At 54.6% G+C, this 23483-nt stretch overlaps 1 protein-coding gene across 2 annotated transcripts in view; it reads left to right on the top strand.

Moving 5' to 3' along the window:
* The window catches only part of SIL1 (SIL1 nucleotide exchange factor), a 107664-nt gene extending 84618 nt beyond the window's left edge, over positions 1 to 23046 (top strand). For both annotated transcript variants that reach the window (XM_068417240.1, XM_068417239.1), the window contains exons 9-11: positions 17667 to 17763; positions 20197 to 20361; positions 22566 to 23046. In XM_068417240.1, the coding sequence (XP_068273341.1) occupies positions 17667 to 17763; positions 20197 to 20361; positions 22566 to 22916 (613 nt within the window). In that variant the 3' untranslated portion in view covers positions 22917 to 23046. The remainder of the gene's footprint in view (positions 1 to 17666; positions 17764 to 20196; positions 20362 to 22565) is intronic.
* Positions 23047 to 23483: the final 437 nt, after the last annotated feature.

The following is a 23483-nucleotide window of genomic DNA, read 5'->3' as shown; positions in this document are numbered from 1 at the left end:
GTGGTGAAGGAAGTCAGTCAGGAGCTCACACCTTCTAACCTTGGCAGTCCAAAGCATGTCGAAGGTCCTTGCTACTGTCGTGCTCCAAGTTGCTGCTGGAACGGCAGAAATCTGCTGCTACCTGGTGAACGTTGAGGAAGCAAAGGGCTGACGTGATGCTGGAGGAGTGTGAGGCCAGCAAAGCTGCTGGACCATGGACCCTGAAGCCCTTGGCCAATGGGTGCATGAGGAGGTGTGCGTGGAAGGGCATCTGTAGGGTCTTGTGATAGGTGACCGTGTGTTTCACTCAGCAGGGACCAAGGAGAAGACTTGATGCATTGCTTTTCAGGGCCCTGGGATGAGTGCTGTGGCAGTGGTGTGGTGACATGCCTGTTTGCTGTGTGAAGGGGTGCTGGCAGTCGCCCACATCTGTGTGGTGCCTTCCAGCACATCAGACTGCAGGTCTGCTCCTTGACAGCCACTCCATCCTCACTCCGTTTACTACGTTAACAACTTTCAACCTTGCTAATCGTTAAAGCAATTCAAAGACTAAAATCGATAGTATCTCAGCAGGGTGTTGTCTGTTGGGCTTGTGAGGACCACCCAGTGGGTGGACTTCTGTTGCCAGTGGGGTCTTTACCATCAAGGAAGGCCATGTTGATTTTCAGCAATGTGCTAGAAGAGTTTTATAGGGGTTGCTCTGGTGGTGTGGGTGAGAAATGTGTGTAGCAAAAAGAATGATCTCATCCCACCTTTCATCCTGCAGGTCCTAGAGCGGCTGTGTTGCCCTGTTGCAGCGGGCTGTAGCCACAGTTGGTTGAAGAGGGCAAAGAGAGGCAGATCACTCTTTGCAGCTTGACCCAGAGTAGTGATTTATCAGTGAGGGTGCCATCGTTAACTGGTTGGACCTGGCCAAGACACTGGGTCAGCATCTCTGCTCTCGTCTGCCCGGAGCTGGTAGGGCCGGTGGTTGTATGTCATCTCCAGGGAGGACAGCTCAGCTGCAGGCTTGCTGCTGGCTCAGCAGGGGCAGGGGACAAGGGCTGCCTGTAAATTATTTACTCCGTTTCCCGCACGCCGCGGGATGAGGGTCAGCTCTGCCTGTTCCCAAAGACCTACTCTATCAATACGCAGATTCGTCCTCCGTGCCTGTCACTGGGGTTATTCCAAAATGCCGAAATGTAGCCAAAATAATCCCTGACCTAAACGTGGGCATGGGCGGTGTTTTTACAGAATGAAAAAAAGAAAAAAAAAAATTCCTTACCCTCCTCAACCTCTCCCCCAAAATCAAAAACTCCAATGGCCAAGCCCTGCAAATGAGTTTTTGTTTTTTCCTTCTGTGCAGTCAGGAGCCAGATTTTTAAAGTCTGGCTTTCAGTTTTACAGGCATTTATTATAGGCATGAATAATTGCTGGCACCGTGCTGCCGCTGCTGTTGTTTGCTCTTACGGTTTAGGCCAATTACATATGTAAGCCTCTGATTTACAAGCAAAAGCAGAGCTAAAGTAGCTTTGTGGCCTACATTCCAAGTGCAAGTAATGAGTCCACAGTCAGCTGTAGGTCCCCGGATTTGTGCCGTCAAACATGAAGGTTCATTGCCATAAATATGTGGACCCAGATTGTCCGAGGCATTATGTGACACGTGCTGTCACAGCGCAGCGTGAAGGACATAAACATGGATGAGCATTTGAGGATGGGGAGCTTGCCCAGACTCATCCCATGGCAGGCATGCGAGAAGATTCGTGCTGCACTGGGGGAATTTACAGAGAACGCACACAAAAGGTGGAGAATTTGAACTAAAGATAATGGTTCTGCAAGATGGACTTAAACAAAGCCTGTCCAAGTCCTATTTCCCAACGTGATAATTGGTTTCTCTCTGACTCTTACTGTCCAGTGAGCCCTCCTGGGGGAGAAGAATAGATGATGTCCATCACTGAGTTTCAAATTGATCAATTGAGATCAAACTGAGAATTTTTTCTGGCTTTTGCACAATAGGCAGAAGAAGAGTGGGAAGGAGGAGGTCAGTGGGTTGACTGGTTCTCTACGGGGTGATGATTTCCAGACAGCTGCTCAGACAGATCACATCAGCCACGATACCTGTTGACCTGGACTCTGTGTTGCCCAGGCTGGGGAATGTCTCACTTTGCTGTGCTGGTACCACTCGATACCATCAGCTCTGGGCTAAGGCAAAGAGCCAGCCCATACGGTGGGGGAGGATGAAGAGCTGGACTGATCCTCCTGGGACTGGTGGCAAGCTGGTGTCCTCACTGCTGGGAGGAGCAGAAAGGGAAGGACGTGAGTAGTAAGGACAGAAGAAGGCAGGACGTTTGTGGATGCTGATGTGATCGTCACAAATCAGTAGTGGATATTGTCTGTGGGAGGTAGTAGCAGCTCTGCTTGGGAAGGAGGCCAGCGTTTGACACTCCAGGGGATGGAGGACGATGCACTCGTGTCGTTAGTCATTAGCACAGAGCAGGCAGCTTCTCATCTCGTATGGTTTGTGTACTCAGCTGGAGGCCATGGCAACCTCCTTTGTGTAAACGGCCCGAAATCAGGCTGACTTCTGTGTGCAGAGCTGGTGGAAGTTGGCAAGGAGATGCTCTACACCAGCTCAGCGCAGGGTGCTCCCACGTGGGTTCACGAACGTCCGCCTGGGCAGGAAGCATCAGTTTAGGACCATTGGTTTCTGAAGTGATTTCCTTAAGCTCCTACAGCTTCCGAAGGCAGACAGAGCACCCCATCAGCCCCAGGACAGGCAGACCACCCGGCGGCGTGCACCGTGCCCTCAGCAGACCCGTTGGGCTGTGACTTCCCTCGCTCCTCGGTACAAGGCAGATGGGAACGCGGACCCAGATTTGTTTACTAGGCTGCAATTGACTGGGGTTTTGCATCCCGGCAGTTACTGGCAAGTCTTCTCTCCTCCTGCGCCTTCGCAGCACATGTGTGAACTTCTGGTTGTGTCACCTTCCCGTCCTCTCTTAACGAAGTCTAGCAGTGGGAAGTGATCATCACAACTAACATTTGCGTAGCGTATGTCTTTCCACAGTTCCAGAGCGTTGAATAAATTGAACCCCGCTTCCTCCTTCACCCTTCACATTCAAGCTGTTTCTGAATCCAGGCATCTCATCTTCCGCAACCACTCTCAGCTCTCAGAGTTTTCTTCTGCCTTGGTGATTAAGCCCTTATGTCCTGCCTTGCAGAACCTACCTCTGGTGCCTGTATCACTGCTCTCCATTACAGAGACAGTTCATCTCAAGATCTGTCTGGCTTTTCCCAACCATGGTGACACGGACAGTGGGATTGAGTACGCCCTCAGCAAGTTTGCCGACAACACCAAGCCGTGTGGTGTGGTCGCCACGCTGGAGGGAAGGGATGGCATCCAGAGGGGCCTTGACAGGCTTGAGAGCCTGTGCGAACTGCATGAAGTTCAACAAAGCCAAGTGCAAGGTCCTGCACGTGGGTCGGGGCAATCCCAAGCACAAACACAGGCTGGGCGAAGAATGGATGGAGAGCAGCCCTGAGGAGAAGGAATTGGGGGTGATGGTTGACGAGAAGATCACCACGAGCTGGCAATGTGCGCTCGCAGCCCACAAAGCCAACCGTGTCCTGGGCTACATCCCCAGCAGCGTGGCCAGCAGGGCGAGGGAGGGGATTCTGCCCCTGTGCTCCGCTCTCCTGAGACCCCCCCTGCAGTGCTGTGTCCAGCTCTGGGGCCCCCAACATAAGAGGGACATGGAGCTGTTGGAGTGAGCCCAGAGGAGGCCACGAAGATGCTCAGAGGGCTGGAGCCCCTCTGCTCTGGAGACAGGCTGAGAGAGCTGGGGCTGTTCAGCCTGGAGAAGAGAAGGCTCCGGGGAGACCTTCTAGCACCTTCCAGTACCTGAAGGGGCTACAGGAAAGCAGGAGAGGAGCTTTTTACAAGGGCATGGAGGGATAGGATGAGGGGGAACGGGTTTAAACTGAAAGAGGGGAGATTGAGATGAGATGTTAGGAAGAAATTCTTTGCTGTGAGGGTGGTGAGACCCTGGCCCAGGTTGCCCAGAGAAGCTGTGGCTGCCCCCTCCCTGGCAGTGTTCAAGGCCAGGTTGGATGGGGCTTGGAGCAACCTGTTCTAGTGGAAGGTGTCCCTGCCCGTGGCAGGGGGTTGGAACTGGATGGTCTTTAAGGTCCTTTCCAACCCAAACCAGTCTGTGATTCTGTGATTTCATTGCCAGGCTAAGTGTGTCTGTTGGCTCCCTCCTCCACCGTAGCAGACAAGGTCTTTTTCTCTTTGCCTTTAGGGTCATTAAAACTTAATTGGCATGTCGGCTTTCTTTGTCGAGGTATCTGTTCTCTCCACCCGTCAGTGATGTAGGACACGCTGCTGAAATTCCCCTCTCCTTGCATAATTATCTTACTCCACTGCATCTTTTTTGCAAACCCTTCCCTTCTGAGCATGCTTGCTCTCCTCGCCCCAGCCCTTTCCGAGCATCCAGTTTAGCTGTGGTACCTGCCACGGCTTTGTTTCTTATATACGCACATGAATTCATTGCATTAGTAACATGGTTTTTTAGCTAGCTTGGTCGTTTTAACTCCTTGAGAGCTTGATTCAGGCATTCGTAGGTGTTTCCTTCAACCTCTCGCTGAAGATGGGATCCACATCACCTACCTTCAGGCTTCCTTCAGGACTGTCCACCTGAGCTAACTATCCAGGCTCCATCTCCAACCAGAGGAGAGAGCTGCCTCCAAAAGGCAAATCATCCCATCGTAAGACAAGAATCAAAGACAGCTCCATCTGCCCTGGGGCAAATCATCATTTCTCCTTGCTGCTGATGACCATGAATTCCTCAGACGCTTTTCAAAGTAGATGCAGCCACCTTTAGAGCAAATCCAAAGCCTTGGACCTAGGCTTGCCTTGCTGGATTAGCCTGGGCAAGTCCCGTGGCAACAGAAACAGTGCTTGGGCCTGTCTCCAGGGATGTGCAGAGCACAGGTTGCAACGTGTTACCGAGGGAGCCCAGGCAGCTTGTCTGAGCTAGATGTCTTCATTTTAGGTGTCTGAAGTTAAGCGAGATGAATCTGACACTTAGGAAGGTTTGGGGAAATGTTTCCATCTTATTTTGTATTTAGAAAATATAAAGGTATAGAGTGAATGTTTAAACAACAACAACAACAGTAATAGCAGTAATTATAGGTGGGTGCGATTTTCCTTTATCGTTTAACTGAAGCTGCTAGAAAAATCACTGCTGTGCTGATAGTTGGCAGGGACACCGACGCGAGTACCCACTTGCTTCTGAAAAATGCTGTTGGATTTTTGATGACCGTCAGCAGCACAACCTTGATTTTTAAATGTCATCCTAAATGTGGCAGTTCCACTCCTCTGCTGTGGCATGTGGGTGTTTGGGTAGCGATGAATCAGAAAGCAGAAAGAAGTGCTGGTGTTTTCTGTGGCTCCCAAGTTTTCCTCGAGGGCTCCCCACCCAGGAACCGGCTCAAATTGTCCGTGGGTTGCGTGGCAGCATCGCCGGCCCTGGTCCCGTGGCGGCACCCCTCCTGTCGCTCCCCCCCGCTATTAATGCCTGATTAAGTCGCTTGATGTAGAATGAGGTCGTTGGGTTTCTCCAGGAGCTGGTGTTCCACAGGTTCATGCTTTCTGTTTATGAAATCAGATAAATAAAAAAAAGGTTTCCCAGCTTTTGCAGGTGCAGCTCTTCCATTCTGTGTCCGGCTGGAAGCGTTCCCCAGGCTTGGCTTTTGGAGCTCAGATCTGTGCTTGGCATTTGCGAGGCGGTGATTTGCTTTTGTAAATGGAGCAAAGTCTCGTTTTTGAATCATGACTCAGTGAAACAAACCTACTTTTCTGGTGTAAAATGATTCTAATAGCACTGTTAACCCCGGCGGGACTGGGAGCAGACGGAGTTTAAAACATGACACTGCAGTGGGTGTGATGCTCCCTGTGATCCAGCATCTTCCCTGCCCTGGAGAGCGCGGTGGATTGAGATCAGGCTCGTAAGCGATGAGCAGAGCGGGTGTTTCAGAGCAATATCTTCCATCGTGGTGCCCGGGGGTGCTCTGGGGCGCGTCCGTAAGCAGAACGGGTGGGAGATGCTCGAAAGATTTGCTTGATGTAACACGCTACCTTCCTTGGTGACGGGAGGAAGGCAGAGAGCTGCGGAACAGATGGCAGGGTTAAAATAGGACAGAGCATCGCGGAGATGCTGCTGGAAGGGAGAGGAGCGAAGCGCCTGTTCTCACACTTCGCTTTGTGTCTCGTGGAAGAACTGGAGAGAGCCTGCGCTCAGCTGGCGTTCCCAACAGGGACACGCCAGGCAGTGGCTTGCATATATTTTTTTTAATTATTATTATGACTTTTCTTAAAGAAAAATCAGCTCAAGTGAGCAAGCAAACAAATAAAGCGAATAACAATCGAAGGTCTTAGCCTCAGGCCACCTTTTAACATCTCAAGATCATTAGTGGGCTGCGTTAGGCGCTCGCTGCCGCTGGAGAATACAAGCTGAAGTGTCAGGAGCCCGGCGGTTAGCACTAGGGCTTTCTTCTCGCGGCGCTTTCAGACAGCTTTTTGCAGTGTTTTTGTGTTACCTAAGGCGTGTGAATAGGTTTTGTCGGAATATTTGAGTAACTTTGCATGCCTTGAATTGTGCTCAGCGTGACATGGCAGACCTGGATGCATGGGTGCAAAGCTGCCCCGCTGCGAGTTACCGTCGCAGAAGGGGCTCGTTCGGGGGTCCTGCAGCAGCAGCCAAGAGCTGGGTAGGACCTTGGGTGTTCCTGCGTTTGCCACCATCCTTGGCCAGTTCAGTGTTGGAACCAGGAGGCTGGAGGCGTGCAGAGAAAAGGAGCGTGGAGAAGGGGAGGAGCGGGGAGGCAGGTGCCCAGCGCTCACGCTTGCACCCCGGTGCGGCTGCCACTGCTCTGGGAGCCCTTCGGTTTATCCGTCCGTAAACCAGGGGGGGCTTTGAAGTCTCTGTGGTGAAAACCACTGGATGATCTCAAGGTCATGGTATTAATCCTGCATTATTGTTCTTGTTCCTTGCTGTGGTGTGGTTTTTGAAAAGAAATCAAGGCAATTTTTGTGGGCAATGGCTAAGATGGCGTGGAAATAAATGAGTTCTGCTTGCGCTCGTACAGCATCGCTCGCTTTTTATTAACGCAGCTTCTGATGAAACGAACCCCATCCTTAGGCACCGACACGCGTTTGACCCACGGTAAAATAACAGGTTTTCAGAAGCGCACAGGGAGTGTTTTGTAAGCATGGCACATGTAGCCTTAAGGTTGATTTATGCCTCAAGTAAAGCATCGGTTTGGGTGATTGAGCGCTGCGGGGAGTTCCTGTGGTGGCCTTCTCCATGCTCCATGGAGCACTTGCTCATACCTACCTGGAAAGATCAGTCACTCAACGCGGTGCGCTGGAAGAGAGCTCACGCAGTTCCCTTGGTCGTTGCGGCTGGGGCAGTCGCCCAGTCCCAGCCCTTAAATCACAGCGGGTTGACAGACCCTCCAGCGTGGACTGCCCAGGCCCATCCCTCACCATCAGGAGAAGGGAGAAGATGGGCCAGCCTTGACGAGGCTCTTTCATACCCTTTCCTCTGCTGGCTCCTCCAGCTCCGTGCTGACAAGGTGATGGCAATAGCCCCGAGAATCCAAACACCTTTGCTTTTTAGTCATAAAATGGTTTGTGGGTCTTTGATTAACCTGGTGGAAGCTGAGCTGGTATCTGGGGCTCTTGAGAGCTGCACCCCTCCGCTTGCCCTGGCGTTGGTGGGAGCTTCAGGTGCACAACCCCCCCAAAGCAGAGCAGCGAGTCACCCAGCCATCAGCAGTGACGTTTTTGTAGCTGGGGGGTACATGCTGGCACCAAAATAAAGCTCAGAGCTGCAAAGCCGAGGAGCTCTGGGGGTGTCCTCGGGTCAGTGGGGTTCCTGCCTGCGCTCGCTTTGTCCCTGCGTGCGATCTCCAGCCCGTTTTCACAGTACCTTTTTTCCTACGGATATAAATACTGCCCGTTGGTGTGGTGTTTGTGCGCGTTCAGCAGAGCAGTCTGGCGTGGTTGATTTTGTTATGGCACCCAAGATTATTGTCCAGAGCTGGTGATCACTCTTCTACTCTGCTCTGCGGAGAGGTGAGGAAGGGGAGGGGTTTTGCTGCAGCTTGACTCAGCCCCTCCGCTCACATCGCTCCTCTCCGGAGCCATTGTGCTTTGGGCAGCTCCTTGTTTTGGTTGACCTGAACGAGAGCCCCAGCTCCGCCGCCCAGTCCCCCGCGGCTGGGGTGCTGGGTCCTGGCTGCGGGGGCTTTCTGCACCCCTGCAAGGTGTCTTCCTGTGGCACATTCGCTATTCTGTACTTTTATTTAATTCCTTACTTTCATGGCTCTTTGTGTAAATCTAATTATCCATCTGTTATGTTACATTACAGCACTGCAGCTCATCTGATTTTTTTTTCCTGTTCCAAAATATTAGCTGCCTTAGCCTTGCCCTGTCTGGGCTCAGGTGAGCCAGGTCTCCTCCCCGCGGGGCTCCTGATGGCTCTCGACCTTGGCCACACCATGAGAAGTGACAGGACGAGAGGAAACGGCCTCAAGTTGCACCAGGGGAGGTTTAGATTGGAGATCAGGGACAATGTCTTCACCTAAAGGGCTGTCAAGCACTGGAACAGGCTGCCCAGGGCAGTGGTGGAGTCCCCATCCCTGGAGGGATTTAAAAGCCGTGTAGATGTGGTGCTGAGGGACATGGGTTAGTGGTGGCCTTGGCAGTGCTGGGTTAACGGTTGGACTTGATGATCTTAAAGGTCCTTCCCAACCAAATTGATTCCATGATTCTAAGTAGCTCCGCTCTGCGCTTCAAGCTCAAAATCATGACTGCAAAGGGCCAGATGCTCACGCTGGGTAATTCCCACTCACATCGTGTATCTGAGAGCAGAGTTTTTGCTGGTTAAACCTGATGTCACTGTGTCCCCAGGGAGCTCGGGGCTTGGCCGTAACGGGATGTTATAGCCCTGCTGGCTTTCAGCAGGGACCTTGCAGGGCTCATGAGAAGCTCAGCTATCTCTTGCTGGTGCCTGGGACGCAGATACGTGGTCGACGGCAAGGCGAGGTCCCCTGAGCTTTTCCCAGACCGTCTTCCACGCTGTTTCTGTGTCTCTGGGGTGACTCACGCTCCCTCCGTTTAAGTCTCACATTAGCCCATCCAAATCACAGACTCACGTACTCAGCTCCAACGTCTTCTCTGCAGTTCTGTTCTCCTCTTAGCAACAAATACTCAATAACCTAATTGCTCGTTAAAAACCACACTCGCATCCCTGTAACCCGTTATGTCACGTTGAGGCGCGTTGCTCTCGCGGGGACACTGCTGCTCCCCCCGCTGCTGCGGTGAGCGCCTGACTCGGTACAAAGTGAGGAGGCAGCGTTGCATTGAAGTGGAGATTTTCATCTTCTCAGGGTTTTTTTTCCCTCTCTCCTATATTCCGTGCTTTTGAACATCTAACGTATCTTTTATGCTTCACGTCTTTCAGATGAAATTGTTGTATTGTGTTGCCTATTGAAACCTAGTTTTCCTTTTGTCAGGTTTTCCCCCCTCACCCTCGCTTTCTTCTTGGCTGTATTTTGATCGGCAAAACTACTTAGGGCTCCGTTTTTCTGGGTGGTTTTTAATCTCCTGAAGTCGTAGCTCTGAAGGTCTTTGTGATAAACTCAGTTTGAGCCGATGCTCAGAGAAGAGGCTTTCTAGGCCGGTTCTGCTGCACGCAGACCTCGGTGGGGGCTTTGGGGGTGTCTGTGCTTCATCCCTCCTCCGTCTAACTCCGCATAGTCCCAGGCAGCCTTGTTGGGGTTGGGATTATTTTATTATTACCTTGAGCATCTCATATTGTGTGTGCAGCCGGCCTTCTCGATAGCACGGGACTCTGCAATAATGGAAAGCCTCTGTGTAAGAGCTTCACCAACCCTGCACTTAAGCATCGTTCGCTGGCATCCAACAGCAGAGCCAGGGGGGGTTGTTTCAGAGGACGAGGGGGGTGCAGAATTGTTCACGTTGAGTTGTCTCAGTTACCCTCCTCTTAAGAACCAAGTTTGGAAGGAGATGGAGCCTCTCCATCATCATTTCCAATGGGGACAGTTCATGCCATGGCCAGCACTTTGAATGCAATCGGAAAGGGTGCTCCCCCCATGTGTCACTTCTTCCTTGGACTATTTTAATGCTTTTTTTTTTTCTTAAACCTGCAATCTAAAATTCAATCATGAAAGTATTAACGAGCTGCTGATCATCCTGCCTCTTTTTTTCTGCCCTTATTCAGAGTCTCAGATTTACAGCTATAGCTCGGGCTGGAATTATTGAGTTCCAGGCAAACCTTTCAACGTTGACATCGTAATGATCAGTTTGATCTCTCTTATCTATTATTTGTCAGGTAATTTTAACGTGAATAGACTTACAAGAGCTGTCAGAAACCCTCCAAATACAGAGGCCTCTGAAGAAGTTGTTGGCCTTTTCACGTGTGACCCTGCTCGCATTGCTTTTGCTTTCCAGGGCTCACAGAAATGACCTTTTCCATTGCCTTTCAAATTCTTACCCAGGTGTGACGGTTTGAGAGGCACGAGGAGTCAGGCCAGGCTTGGAGGTGTAAAGCCATCGTAGGCACAATTTGGGCCCGAGCCACTTCACTCTTCTGTCAGCAAAGTGTTGGTGCGCTCTCGCTTGCTTCGTTAACGGATTTTGGAGTGAAAACTGGGGAGGGGGACGGAGGGAGGGGGAGGGCAAGGTAAGCCGTGCTGCCTTGCCGCCTGTTTCTGATCCTCAGGTTATAGCCCAAGCTAAATAGACTATACTAAATTTTTTAGGCTGTTTCACAGACTTGCAGACTTTGATCCCCGGCTTTGATTTCCCACGCGGCATCGCAGACCGCTGGTTCTGATGAGAGAAGAGACCCATTAAGTCCTGTCTAGCCCGGTGATTATCATGCCTTTCCACCGTCACGCCAGGCTTTCATCAAAGCACGAGCTCTCCAGACTTACCTCCCCGCTCCCTGGGGAGGCTGCTGGTGTAGCTCAGCAGCCTCTGGCCACAAGAGCAAGTGTGGGGCCACCGCCGCAGCGGGATGTGCTCCGGCGGGGGCAGGAGAAGCGCTGTGCTCAGCACCCAGGCAGGAGCAGCCCCTCCGTTGCACTCCCCATCCTCACCTCCTTATGGTCCTTCTCTGCCTGCCTTCAGCAGGATACTCAGAGTAAGGAGGTGACCCTTTTTTTTTCTAGGGTCTCGTGCGGTTTGTACAACAAGCAGGCTGAGAAATAAATATTCTGTGTGTCCTTGCCGGAGCAGTAGAGACAAGGGCGTTTGCTGCCTGCCCTGCTCTGTGCTTCTGAGTCCCCGGGTCCCTCCACACCGCTTGGCGTTCCTTTTTTTTTTTAATTTAAATCTAATTTTGCTGCCGTATTGCAAGTTTCGTCTAACTCAAGAGCCGCTGTTGCCCCAGGGCTGTGTTGCTGCTTTTCAGTCTTCCCACACCCCTCGCATGTGCGGTCTGGAAAAACTTTGAAAAGCCTCTCCAAAATTTGTGCATGTGTGCTTGGGGTCATCCCAGGAGGAACAGGGTAAGGGCATCTATTAACAGATAGTACTCTTAAAAATTCCCTTCCTCAGCAAAACGGGAGCTGCTTCCATACGATGAGTTTGCTGGTGAAAATGGCAGAGAAGCCCATACTGGATTTTCAGGAGCAAGAGCTGCGTCCCCGTGCCAGTGATGCTCCTTAGCATGACCAAAACGATGGCCAGGGGGACCTGGCAGCCGTCCCACGGGCAGGTCCCTTACAGCCCAACGGCAAGGTGCGGGGGAATTGCAGCCTGTGGGGGATTACAGGCTACAGCATGTAGCTTGTGAGACCACATCTTCTCCAGGAAGCCTCCATCATGCTGGTGGGTCCTCTGGCTGGTCATCCCCGTCATTAAGGTCTCTTCAACAAAGAGCTTTAATGGAATTAAAAAAGAAGGGAGCAAACAACAAGGGAGAAGCTCAACACAAGGCGGCAACGTGCGCTTGCAGCCCACAAAGCCAACCGTGTCCTGGGCTGCATCCCCAGTAGCGTGGCCAGCAGGGTGAGGGAGGGGATTCTGCCCCTCTGCTCCGCTCTCCTGAGACTTCCCCTGCAGTGCTGCGTCCAGCTCTGGGGCCCCAACAGAAGAAGGACACAGAGCTGTTGGAGCGAGTCCAGAGGAGGCCACGAAGATGCTCAGAGGGCTGGAGCACCTCTGCTCTGGAGACAGGCTGAGAGAGTTGGGGCTGTTCAGCCTGGAGAAGAGAAGGCTCTGGGAAGACCTTCTAGCACCTTCCAGTGCCTGAAGGGGCTACAGGAAAGCTGGAGAGGGACTTTTTACAAGGACATGGAGTGATGGGACGAGGGGGAACGGTTTTAAACTGAAAGAGGGGAGACTGAGATGAGATCTTAGGAGGAAATTGTTTGCTGTGAGGGTGGTGAGACCCTGGCCCAGGTTGCCCAGAGAAGCTGTGGCTGCCCCCTCCCTGGCAGTGTTCAAGGCCAGGCTGGATGGGGCTTGGAGCAACCTGGTCTGGTGGAAGGTGTCCCTGCCCATGGCAGGGGGTTGGAACTAGATGGTCTTTAAGGTCCCTTCCAGCCCAAACCATTCCATGATTCTGTGAAACGTCCTGACCTGGCAGCTTGTGGAAGATGCTGGGTCCCATCTCTGTCTTCGCCACCTGCCCAAGGCAGGACCTGCCACCGGTCACTGGGGCTCTGCGGCAACTTCATTTCCATTTTATTCCGATAGCGCTGATCACAGTGCTTCAGCCCTTGTTTTTATTACTTCTGCTCCCCTCTCCGCGCGCTGTTGAGCCTTGCAGGGTTCTGGCAAACAAGCCTTGACTGTAATAATTTCTGGCCCCTCGTGGGAAGTTGTAACTCCAACGCAGTGAAATATAAACTGGCAGAAAATGGAGTGTTTCCTTCTGCCGTTGCGAGCTGCAGCAGGCAGGCTCAGGTGGAGGTTTTCTGTTGGCTTTCCCACCCCTGCTTTTGTTTGTTCCCCTCTCCGCCGAAGGGCACGGTCACCCTCCTCCAGCCACCGAGAGAGAAACGTGCTGGGCTGATGAATTGGCACATTAAATTTGTGCTTGGCAGAGTCACAACTCTGGGAGCTTCGGAAGGAGGCGGCAGTGGGAAACGTGAATGTTTTTTGTCTTGTGGTCAGAACGGTGGCTCTTAAGTGCTGCTGTGTGCTCGTGATGGTGTGGGTGGCAACCCTGTCACTGCTGGGTTAGGCCATCTGCGGAGGTCCATGGGAGAGGTGGGGAGAAGCAGGGCGGTCTGCAGGCAGCAGGAACATCTTGAGTTGGGTGGAGGATCAGCCTGGGTTGGGATTTGAAAGGACAGAGAGTAGACCTTAGACTAAAGCCTGGGAAAGAGGGTATTGTCACCAGGATCCGTATCGAGAGGGTCTGGTGGCCCGTGCCCAGAGCTGTTCAGAGGTCCTCTCACGATCTGGGATGGATGGCCCATGTCTCGAGAAGTTCAGAAACTTCTGCCAAAGAACAAAGCCCACCTTGCAAGGGACAGAACTTTCTCAGGAGCTTCTGAGAGATGATGGCGTGAGCACCTGCGGGCAGTAGGGATTCCTGCCAGTCTCCCTGAGCTCTTCACCCCTGCTCAACGCATCTTGGCCAGCGTGAACGCCAGCAGCACGCCTGTTAACCCCAGCCTGTCCCAGGCAGTTTCTTGCATGGATCAATCACGATGAGCCTGTACCCAGACTTGTTTTCTGCTCTCCAGGAACAGAATGAGAGATGGATGTGATGGACATGGGGCACATGGCTTGAAGGCACAAGAACCTCAGGCGTGTGGTGAGGGTCACATCAAGAACCTCAGAGTGTGGTGAGGGGATGCAATGTGGGTCCTGCCAGGATGAACTGGGGCTGCGTTTAGCACACAGGAGCCTCTTGGGAAGCTGCTTGAACCTGAGCACGGCGCTTGTGCCGACTCCCCGTAGCCTTGTGACTGTTCCCCACCCAGGTTTGAGGCTGGTTAATCTAGTCAGTTGAGCGCACCCAGATCTCTGCCATCACTGTAGCATCAAGGGATGTTGTCGTACGTTCTGTCCCAACCTCAGAGTTTCATTTCAGCGGATTTCCTTGCTGGTGCCACCATCCTCTTACCCACTAGCAGATCAGCGCAGGTTGAATTCCCCATGCGAGCACTCCACAGTCTTTCTCATTGTATTTATTTTGTTCAGGCTGCTTTTCCCTGGGCTGGGCAGTGTAATTTGTACAGATCTGTGCTGAGTTTTCCAGACCCTCAAACGAGCTTTTTTTTGTTAGTGTGAAGCCCGGACTGTTGATAGTAGAGACATTAAACAACAGAACCACAGAGAAGTGAGCAGCACGCCTACCACCCAGGAAGGCTTCCTAACCTCTAGAGGTGCTCCCTGGAAAAAAACTCCATGGTTCAGAGATTTTAATTAGATCAAATCCTCCAGGTCACCAACCAAGCACTTTAGTGCATACCAATTCTTCGGTTGCATCTCTTGCTGTAAGAGTTTTTATTATTTATTTTACAGAGATGTGACAAAAGAACTTGGAACTTAACATTTTCCTTGAACAGTACTAAGAGGTCTCCAGCGTAGAAGAGTCTCCTTTCAGTGCAGTTATACTGAGAAAAGTGCCTGCCTGCAAACTCGTCCTGCTCTTACTCTGGTCTCCCTTGCCCAGACTGACTTCCATGTGAAATTTGGTCAGGTTTTCAGATCAGAAGTGGTATTTTCTGAGTGTCAGAGTTGCCAGCTTCTCCTTGGGGTGTGGAAATGCAGGTGGGGTTTCTTTGCCTCTCATTCACACTGATCACGGAGCCCCGGCGTTGAAAACATGCCTGGCAGCACGGCTGATGATGTGCCAGGCAGAGCCGAAGCTCTGCGCCGTGCCTTCTCCTAGAAAATCTCAAAGCAGAAACAAGCACAACCCAACCGTACACAAAGGTGAAGACCAGAGCTGTCATCACTGGGAAGACAGGGCTGGAAAAACCCTCCTCTTCCCTCTCGTGCCCGGTTTGCAGCGGAGCTGTCACAGCAGGAGGGCTGTCTGCGCATCTCCTGGAGCGGCTGGGGGGGTTTTGGAGGTGTGCAGGGCTCTGGGCACGGCCCCAGCGGCTCTGCTCGTGTTGCCCAGCCTCTGCAGAGAAGGTTTCATGCTGTTGTGGTGAGCACGGCTGTGTTCAGCCGTCCCAGCTCGAGCACTGGCTGTGCCCAGCTCGCTGCTGAGGGCACCTTCAACGACTTTGGTACCTGTATTGCTTCTCACTGCTGCCTTTCCTTGCTGCCTTCTGGGTGTTGTGTCTCTGGACTCCCAAAGGAGTCTGATCACAAGCCTGGCTTATAAATCCATCTGGACTGAAAGGAGATGCAGGATTCATTCACTTCTATCGGGCAGACAGTACTTATCTCTGGCTCTTTTGAGGCGAGGGTCACACTGAGCACCTTTCTGCCTGCTGGAGTGTTAGATGGTCCTTCAACCCCTGGGTGCTCTGGGAGCTGTTTGTGCTCCATCCCACCATTATACTCTTCCCGTCTTTGCCCTGGGAGAAGCTGCTGAGGCTGGACAGGGTGCCGTGATGCTGCGGGGCTGCAGCACCTTCCCTGTGCTGTCCCCATGCTGGAGGGGGGCTGTCTGTGTGACTGCAGGTATGGCTGGAGGTGAGAGCAGTGGTTGTCATCTGAGGGGAAATTGCCTTGCGTCCAGGGGTTGCTTGGGGGCAGCTGAAGGTTTTGGGGCTGATGCTGTTGGCCTACGTTGACTCCTGACTTTCCAAAATCAGAGCCCATGCCAGGCCAGGCTATCAGAGATGTGCCTGTTGACATGGTGAGGATGGGGGATGAACACATCTTGGTACGTGTGTAAGGTCCCACCTGGACCCAGGCACCACCAGGAGCTGGTTTGCTCCCAGGGATGCTGGGGCTGCCGCAGTGCCAGCACACGGGGTCTGTGGGCACATGTGTGGACCACGCTGCTAAAATCTCTTCTGCAGGAGGATCCTGAAGCCCCTGGGTCTGTTCTTTCTCCTTCCTGCCCTGTCCGGGCAGGTTGCAGGTGTCCCCCTCCTCAGAAGGGTTGCGTGCCCCATGGCACTGCCTGGGTGCCTGCCGCAGCAAGCGGGTGAGGAAGGAGAAATCAAAGGTGGCTTTGAGCAACCCCCCTTTCCCTGCCTTGAGGTAATTGCAGTCGGGAACCCACACACCAGATCTGCCGCCTCTGAGCCACAGATAACTCCTAACGGTGCGAGAAGCAAAGCCTGGGTGGAGCAGGGAGGGTTGGAGCGATTGCCCGGCACCTTGGCTGATGTAGATGAGCGTAGTGTTCTGCTGTGTTTCTGGGAGCGATGGGTTTAATTCACAGAATCACAGAATCAATCAGGTTGGAAGAGCCCTCTGGGATCATCGAGTCCAACCATTGCCCTGACACCACCATGGCAACTAGACCACGGCACTAAGTGCCATGTCCAGTCTTTTCTTAAACCCCTCCAGAGATGGTGACTCCACCACCTCCCTGGGCAGCCCCTTCCAATGTCTAATGACCCTTTCTGAGAAGAAATGCTTCCTAATGTCCAACCTGACCCTCCCCTGGTGAAGCTTGAGGCTGTTTCCTCTTGTCCTATCGCTAGTTGCCTGGGAGAAGAGGCTGCTTCAAATTCAAAGCTGCTCCAAATTCAAAGCTGCTCCCTGCCCAAGTCCATTTGTCTTCTGGTTTGGTTCTTCACGACCTTTGTCTGGCTGCAGCGCGATTGCTGCTTCAGAGTTGAGCAAAGGCTGAAGTGCTGGAGCTCTTCCTTGGAGCGTGAGAGACCTGGGATCAGGGATACAGACAGCCAGTACGTGGGATCAGGGGTACAGACAGCTGGTACGTTGTGCTCCGACGGGGAAAGCCCTGCCAAAGTGGGAGCCTGGAGCACCTGACCTCTCTGCCGCCTTCAGAGATGGAGTAGAAGTGGGTTTGTGAAGCACCTGCGTGGTGTCCGGGGGCAGCGTGGATGGTGGGCACGGCTTGTCCCCGTCCGCCTGTGCCTGGGGCGGCTGCGCACACCCACACCTGAAATTTTATCCTGGTTCTTGCCAACAGAAGGGTGGGTTTAGCCATTTATAGTCCTTGGAGAACTTGAAGCAAGAGCTGCGTGGGTGGTGAGAGCAGGTGTAATGTGTGATTCAGAGGCTTTGGGGACAAGCAGGACCTTCCTCCGGGTGAGCTGGAGGCCGGCGCTGCGGCAGGGGAGCGTTTAAATAGATCAGCATGTTCACAGCGAGCGAGGAGCGGGAGAGAGGGGGAAGGTGAGAGCCGAAATAAAAGGCTGTTAAGGAATAGATGCGGTGCAGAGTGAGAGGATTAATAGCTGCGAGGGAAGCCCAGGGGAGGGCTCCTTGCCAGGGGAAGATGGAGTGGGCACGTGGCGCGGATGGCCCGGTGTGCCCTTCCCCAGCCCTGTTGCCATCGCTTCGGGTTGCATTGCTCACATGCTATGTCTGGGGTGGCCTGAGGAACTTCACAGCTTCTCCATAACTGACCCACTGGGAGGTTTGCTCTGGGATCAGGCTGGATTGACCCTCGTTCATGTCCACTGCGGGGTGCTGCCCCAGAGGGACCCGGGCTCTGTCCCACCCTGCCGTACCCCGCCCCGTTGCTGACCTGCCTTCTGCTTTCTCCCCGCAGTAACCCCAAAGTGCAGATCGAAGCGATCGAGGGGGGCGCGCTGCAGAAGCTCCTGGTTATTCTGGCTACGGAACAACCCCTACCTGTCAAGAAGAAGGTGAGCAAGCGGGGATGCACCTCTGGGTAAAACCATTTTCGTGTTGAACTCGATGTAAGTGCTCCTCGGGACATCGTGAGAGCGCAGGACACTGCGCTGCTCCCCGTGTTGGGAGGGCTCCGGTGCACCCCAGGGTGCTGGCGCACCCCCGCAGCCCTGGCCCCCAGGTCTCCCCCCCAGTGCCAGCACCAGCTCGCACGGCAGCTCCACCAGCCCCGCGGGGCACAGGGCCCGGTGCTGCGGCTCCTCGGGGAGGAGCGGCGGGGGTCCCCGTGGCAGGCGCAGCGATCAGAGGCTAACGAACATGGGAGCTGACGTCTGGAAGGAGCTAATTGCCGGAGCCGGCCCCGTGTCCTGCCTTTGGCGGCGGCTTCAGAGCAAGCGCCGGGAGCCCCCAGCCAAATGTGCAGCGCTGTCGGTCGGGGTGGGGGCTTCCTCGCCCCCTCCCTCCCTCCCTCCCTCCCTCCTTGCCGCGCTCCCTGGAGCGTGAGATCTCATTGCCCTCGCTTTACCGTGGGATGCCGCCTCTGTATATGGCCTGTAAAATTATCTGTCTGCTCCCAAAAACTCAGCCTCGCCATTTAACACGGTGACCTCCTGCGAGAGGGGGTTCATCGGGGCGAGGGGACCACCAGCCCTTCCACTCATCTTTAATGCACTTGCTGTTGCACAAACAGCGACGTGCTGCAGTGTTTGAACGAGCTCCCACAAACACCTTCCCCTTTAGTCCATGGCAAGGGTCCTCCAGCGGGGGAAGGACACGGGAGAGGCTGGGGAACCCATGGTAAGAGTCCTCCAGCAGGGGAAGGACACGGGAGAGGCTGGGGAACCCATGGTAAGAGTCCTCCAGCAGGGGAAGGACACGGGAGAGGCTGGGGAGCCCCTTTGGTTTTGGCCACGGGTGGGAGGAGGTCCCGGCTGGAGAGCTGCACCATGGGATGCTCTGTGCTCAGAAATTCCTCCTGGGAGTGCCTGTGGCTCGGTCCGGAGCTTGGTTTGGGGTGGGAAGGGACGGCTGGACATGCAGAGGCCCTCACCAGCATCGCTTGAACCCCTGGGTGGTGGGTGTGGGACGCTTCTTTCCAGCGAGCCTGAACACTTGCCGCTGGCAGCTCCTGGAGCAGAGCGAGGGGGGTGAGCTCAGTGTTGTCTGCATGTACACACAGCCTTAGGGGAGCCTCCAAGGGCTGAACCCCCTTTTCTAGGAAGACAGAGGCTTTTAATTCCAGTTCCCATGCTGTGTATGGTCTCCTGTCTCTCTCCAGGCCGGGATCCCAAGGACAGGTCGGTGTCCCAGAGTGGGGCAGCAGCCCACGGCTCCCGCTCGGGTGGGTTTTCCGCCCCGATGCACGGCAGCGAGGCCACAAGTGCATTTCTTCCCTCCCCCATCCTTTGGCCTAGGATTAAAAAAGGAGAAGGAAACATCCTCCCATTCACTGGTGGCAACTGGAAAATAGACACCACTGGGACTGGGGAAGCCACAGCTGTCAGCCCAGATGTGTCCGTGGGGAGCGGGGGCCGTGTGCTCCACCTGGGCGTGCGGAGGAGCCGTCTGGGCTCGCTGGCAGGCACCCGGCTGAGCACCCCGCTCCCCGCTCGGCAGCAGCCCTGCCCCAGGCGGCCCCAGCCCGTCCCCTCTGCGAACGGCGGTCGTCAGCAGCAGACCGGTGTAAAACTCAGCGGTTGGCCCCTAATTGCCTCCTTGGGGCTAACACAGAATCACACAGAATCACAGAATCAGCCAGGTTGGAAGAGACCTCAGGGATCATCGAGTCCAACCGCTGCCCCTACACCACCCTGTCAACTAGACCATGGCACTAAGTGCCATGTCCTGTCTTTTCTTAAACACATCCAGAGATGGTGACTCACGCCATGCCACTCGGGGCCTCGGAGGCGAGTGCAGGCGTGCTGGTGTCTCGCTGGCGCTGTGTGATGCTGCACCACGACAGACCCTGTTTTGGGGCCATGTCCTGGGAAACAGCCTGGTCTTGTCCTCAGCCACGTTGGGTGCAAGTGTTCCAAATCATCGTGAGGGGGTCGGGCTCTGCGGAGTGGCGCTGGACCCCGCTTTGTCCCGTCCTTAGCCCATAGCCGGGCTCTGTACCGGGGAGCGGTGGGTGTGAGCTGTGAGGAGAAGTGATGGCGTTGGGTCCGTTCAGGTGCTGGCCACAGGTCCCTCTGGGTTGTTGTTCTAGTGAACATGGTGACAGTCCAGGTTGGAGTTTGGGTGGAAGTCACCCAAGTTTGGGCAGCCTAGCAGCGCCGGGGAGGGTTGGGGTCAGGAGAAAAGGGGGCTCTCGGAGGAGAGGTTTGAGTGCTTATGCTGCAGAGCTCCACACAGATGTCTTGGAGCATTTCTCTTGACCCCACGGGATGCCACAAAGAGAGGTGGCAGCTGTGGCCACCATGCTGATGGACCTCTCTCCCCACCAGGCTCTCTTCGCGCTGTCCTCCATGCTGAGACACTTCCCATATGCCCAGCAGCAGTTCCTCAAGCTGGGCGGCCTCCAGGTCCTCAGGAGCCTCTTCAGGCAGAAGGGGATGGAGACCCTCCACGTCCGCGTGGTGACGCTCCTCTACGACCTCATCGTGGAGAAGGTGAGGAGCCGGGAGGGAGAGGATGACCTGGCCGGGCTCTCCCCACCTTCACCCCCTCTCCAAGCTGAAGGGGCTGTCAGGCATCCTCACCACCACTCGCTGCTCAGTCTGTGCGTTCCTCTTCCTCCAGAGGATGGAAATTAACTCCGTTCTCGCTCCGTTTGTAGCCCGTCTGCCCTGCAGGTTGTTCTGCTGTAACACTTGGGTTTCAGGCACTGCAGAGCCACGTCTGCGTTTTAAAACAGTTGTTTTCCGAGACACTTTTGTAAAGGTGCAAATTATTTTAGCCAGGCTGGGATTTTACGAGGCGCTGGCTCTGCCGCGCAGCGACCCTCCCTGCCTGCGCGCGCCGAGGGGGAGCAGACAGGGGCTCCGGACCCCAGCGGTCCCACACACTCCTGCTGCGCGGTTTACGGCCGCCCCTCCGGCAGCCCCGTCTGTTCCCAGCTCTGCTGGGGCCGGGGCCAGTCTGCAGGCCCACCAGGTTCTTGGGTTTGTGCTAAAACTATGAGGTGTTTTTTTTTTTTTGGTAGGTTGGTTGGTTGTTTTTATTTGTTTTGGTTGGAAAGGACCTTTAAGATCACCAACTCCAACCGTTACCCCAGCACTGCCAAGGCCACCACTAACCCATGTCCCTCAGCACCACATCTACACGGCTTTTAAATCCCTCCAGAGATGGGGACTCCACCACTGCCCTGGGCAGCCTGTTCCTCTGCTTGACAACCCTTTCATGAAGACATTTTCCCTGATCTCCAATCTAAACCTCCCCTGGCACAACTTCAGGCCGTTTCCTCTCATCCTGTCACTTGTTACTTGGAAGAAGAGGCCAACCCCCACCCCACTACACCTTCCTTTCAGGCAGTTGTAGACTGCAATAAGGTCTCCCCTCAGCCTCCTTTTCTCCAGGCTAAACCCCCCCAGGTCCCTCAGCCGCTCCTCATCACACCTCTTTTCGCTGCCCTTCAGGCTGGGAACGCCGTGCATCGATCGCAGCCCCTCCGTGGAGGAGATGGGAGAGCCCTCGGTGCCCGGCGGGGCGCGGGGGTGACAGATGTGGGGTGGGCTGGGGACAGTCCAAGACGTTGGTTTGAAAGTTGTAGGCGACCATCGGCCGGTCTCCGCGCTGCAGCACAAATCACCGGGGCTCTGAGCAGCTTTTTCTGCCACTTTCTTCCCTTTTCACCCCAGATCCTGCGTGGCCAGCGGGGGTTTAGCAGGCAGCCCTCTCGGGGGACCAGGAGAGGGGAGGTCTCCTCGGCGATGTCCCTCCTGGTCCCCGCCATGTCCTATAAATCAGTGGAATAAAACGGCACGACCGAGCTCCCCGCAGCAGCGCCCAGGGGAGTCCCTGGCCCAGCTGATGGACAGGTCAGCGAAAATGTTACGGGTGCCCTTGGGGACCCAAGCGGGCCCTGGGGACGGGGTTGTCCCATCGCTTCTCATAGCAGCTTCTGGGCACGTTCTCCCTTCCCCAGGGCTGCATTTCTGCTCACCAACCTCGCAGAAGCCCTCGCCTGCCTTCAGCAGTCCGAGGCGAGCAGCCTACTCAGAACTAATTAGTGAAGCACGGACATGGTAATTATCACAGGGGGCCACCAGCCAAGCCGGGAGGAGTGCACCGTTGGGGAGCGGAGCCACTCCACCACCCAGCTTTGGGAGGTGTCGGGGTGGTGGCAGGAGATTCCCCTTCAGCCGGCAGCCCTGCCTGCCCTCTTTCCCGTGGGCACCTTTCTGCTCTCAGCAGAATTTCAGTATTTGGGATTTTCTGGACCAGGCTGGGAGGGGAAGGTCTGGCCGTGGCTGAAGGAGACCAAGATCTCCATCTCTTCTGGAGAGCAGCACGAAGGCAAGCGGTGATGTTCGTTAGGTGCTGAAGGAACCTGTCCAGCAGCCCAAAGCAGCAGACCCAGAGACTTTACAGCTCTTCTGCTGAACTTCCTTCCCCTCGAGTCCCCTTTCAGGGCTGTGTGATACTGAACCTTCCAGTCACCAAGTTTTTCAGGGTGGGCAACCAGCCCCTGTGGCCACCTTCATGCATGGGCAACAGGGAACCAGGACACAACCTCGTCTTGGGTTTCCATTGCAAGTCACCTTCCAAGGCAGGTGTTATGGGGCGTGCATCCTACTCTCCCCCGATGTGTCACCTCCTGGGAGCGGTTGCTCCCTGATAGGGATATTAATCCATGTTCCACCACTTCCCACAGATGCTGCTTGAGGACTCACAGCACGGAGATCACATGGAAGAGAAAATCCAGCAGTACCGGCAAGTCAAGCTGGTCCCGGCGGTGGTGGAGCAGGACTGGTGCGTGGTCGTTTCCAACCTGCTGGCCGTGCCGGAGCACGACACTCGGGAGAAGGTCCTCAAGACGGTCAGTGTGCTGATGGCCTTCTGCAAGGAGCGCTACCGGGGGGACCAGGCCCTCAGCACCACCCTCAGCCTCCTGCGCAGCGAGTACGAGGAGCTGGCGGCGGAGGAGCAGAGGGAAGGCGACAAAGACGGCTACTTCAAGGAGCTCCTTGGCTCTGTAAATACCATCATTCAGGAATTGAGATGAAAGTGGCTGTAGATCGAGTTCTGTTAGAGATAATTCAGGGCAACAGAGTGAGTTTTGATGGCACCAATGTAAATGCACTGTTGAATAAACTGCTGGACTAAATGAGATCCCACCACGGGATGTGTGCCACCAGCTTCATTGTTAACGTGTGTGGGTTTGGGGGTGTGTCTTCTTCTGCGTGGGGCACTGCTGGAAAAAGAGGTAGGTACCTTAGAGGGAATGAGGTAGAGTCTCATCTTATGTTGCCTCCAACTGTGGTACCTTATGAGTGTTCTCGGTCCGTCTGCAGGATTATTTGGGGTGTGGGAAGGACCGAGGGGTGTGGGACTGTCCTTGTTGGGCTGTGCTGCACAAAGGGAAGCGGTTGTTCCCGCAGCTCTGACCTGCCTGTGTCCGTGCCTGGCGATGACCTGCTCTGTCTGGGATCTTTTGTTTGCTTCTGTATCATCCATCTTGGCGCTCAGCCCGCACCGTTTGCCTTTGGATCAGTGTGTGCTTGTACGGGGGGCAGAGTGTTGCCTCCTTGACACGCTGCTCAGAGGGGCTCTTTGGAGGGCTCTAACCCAG

This window comes from Nyctibius grandis, chromosome 22 (assembly GCF_013368605.1).
Source record: "Nyctibius grandis isolate bNycGra1 chromosome 22, bNycGra1.pri, whole genome shotgun sequence".
NCBI lineage: Eukaryota > Metazoa > Chordata > Aves > Nyctibiiformes > Nyctibiidae > Nyctibius > Nyctibius grandis.
Note: the sequence above shows the minus strand (reverse complement) of the source record. Positions and strands in the feature narration are given on the sequence as shown.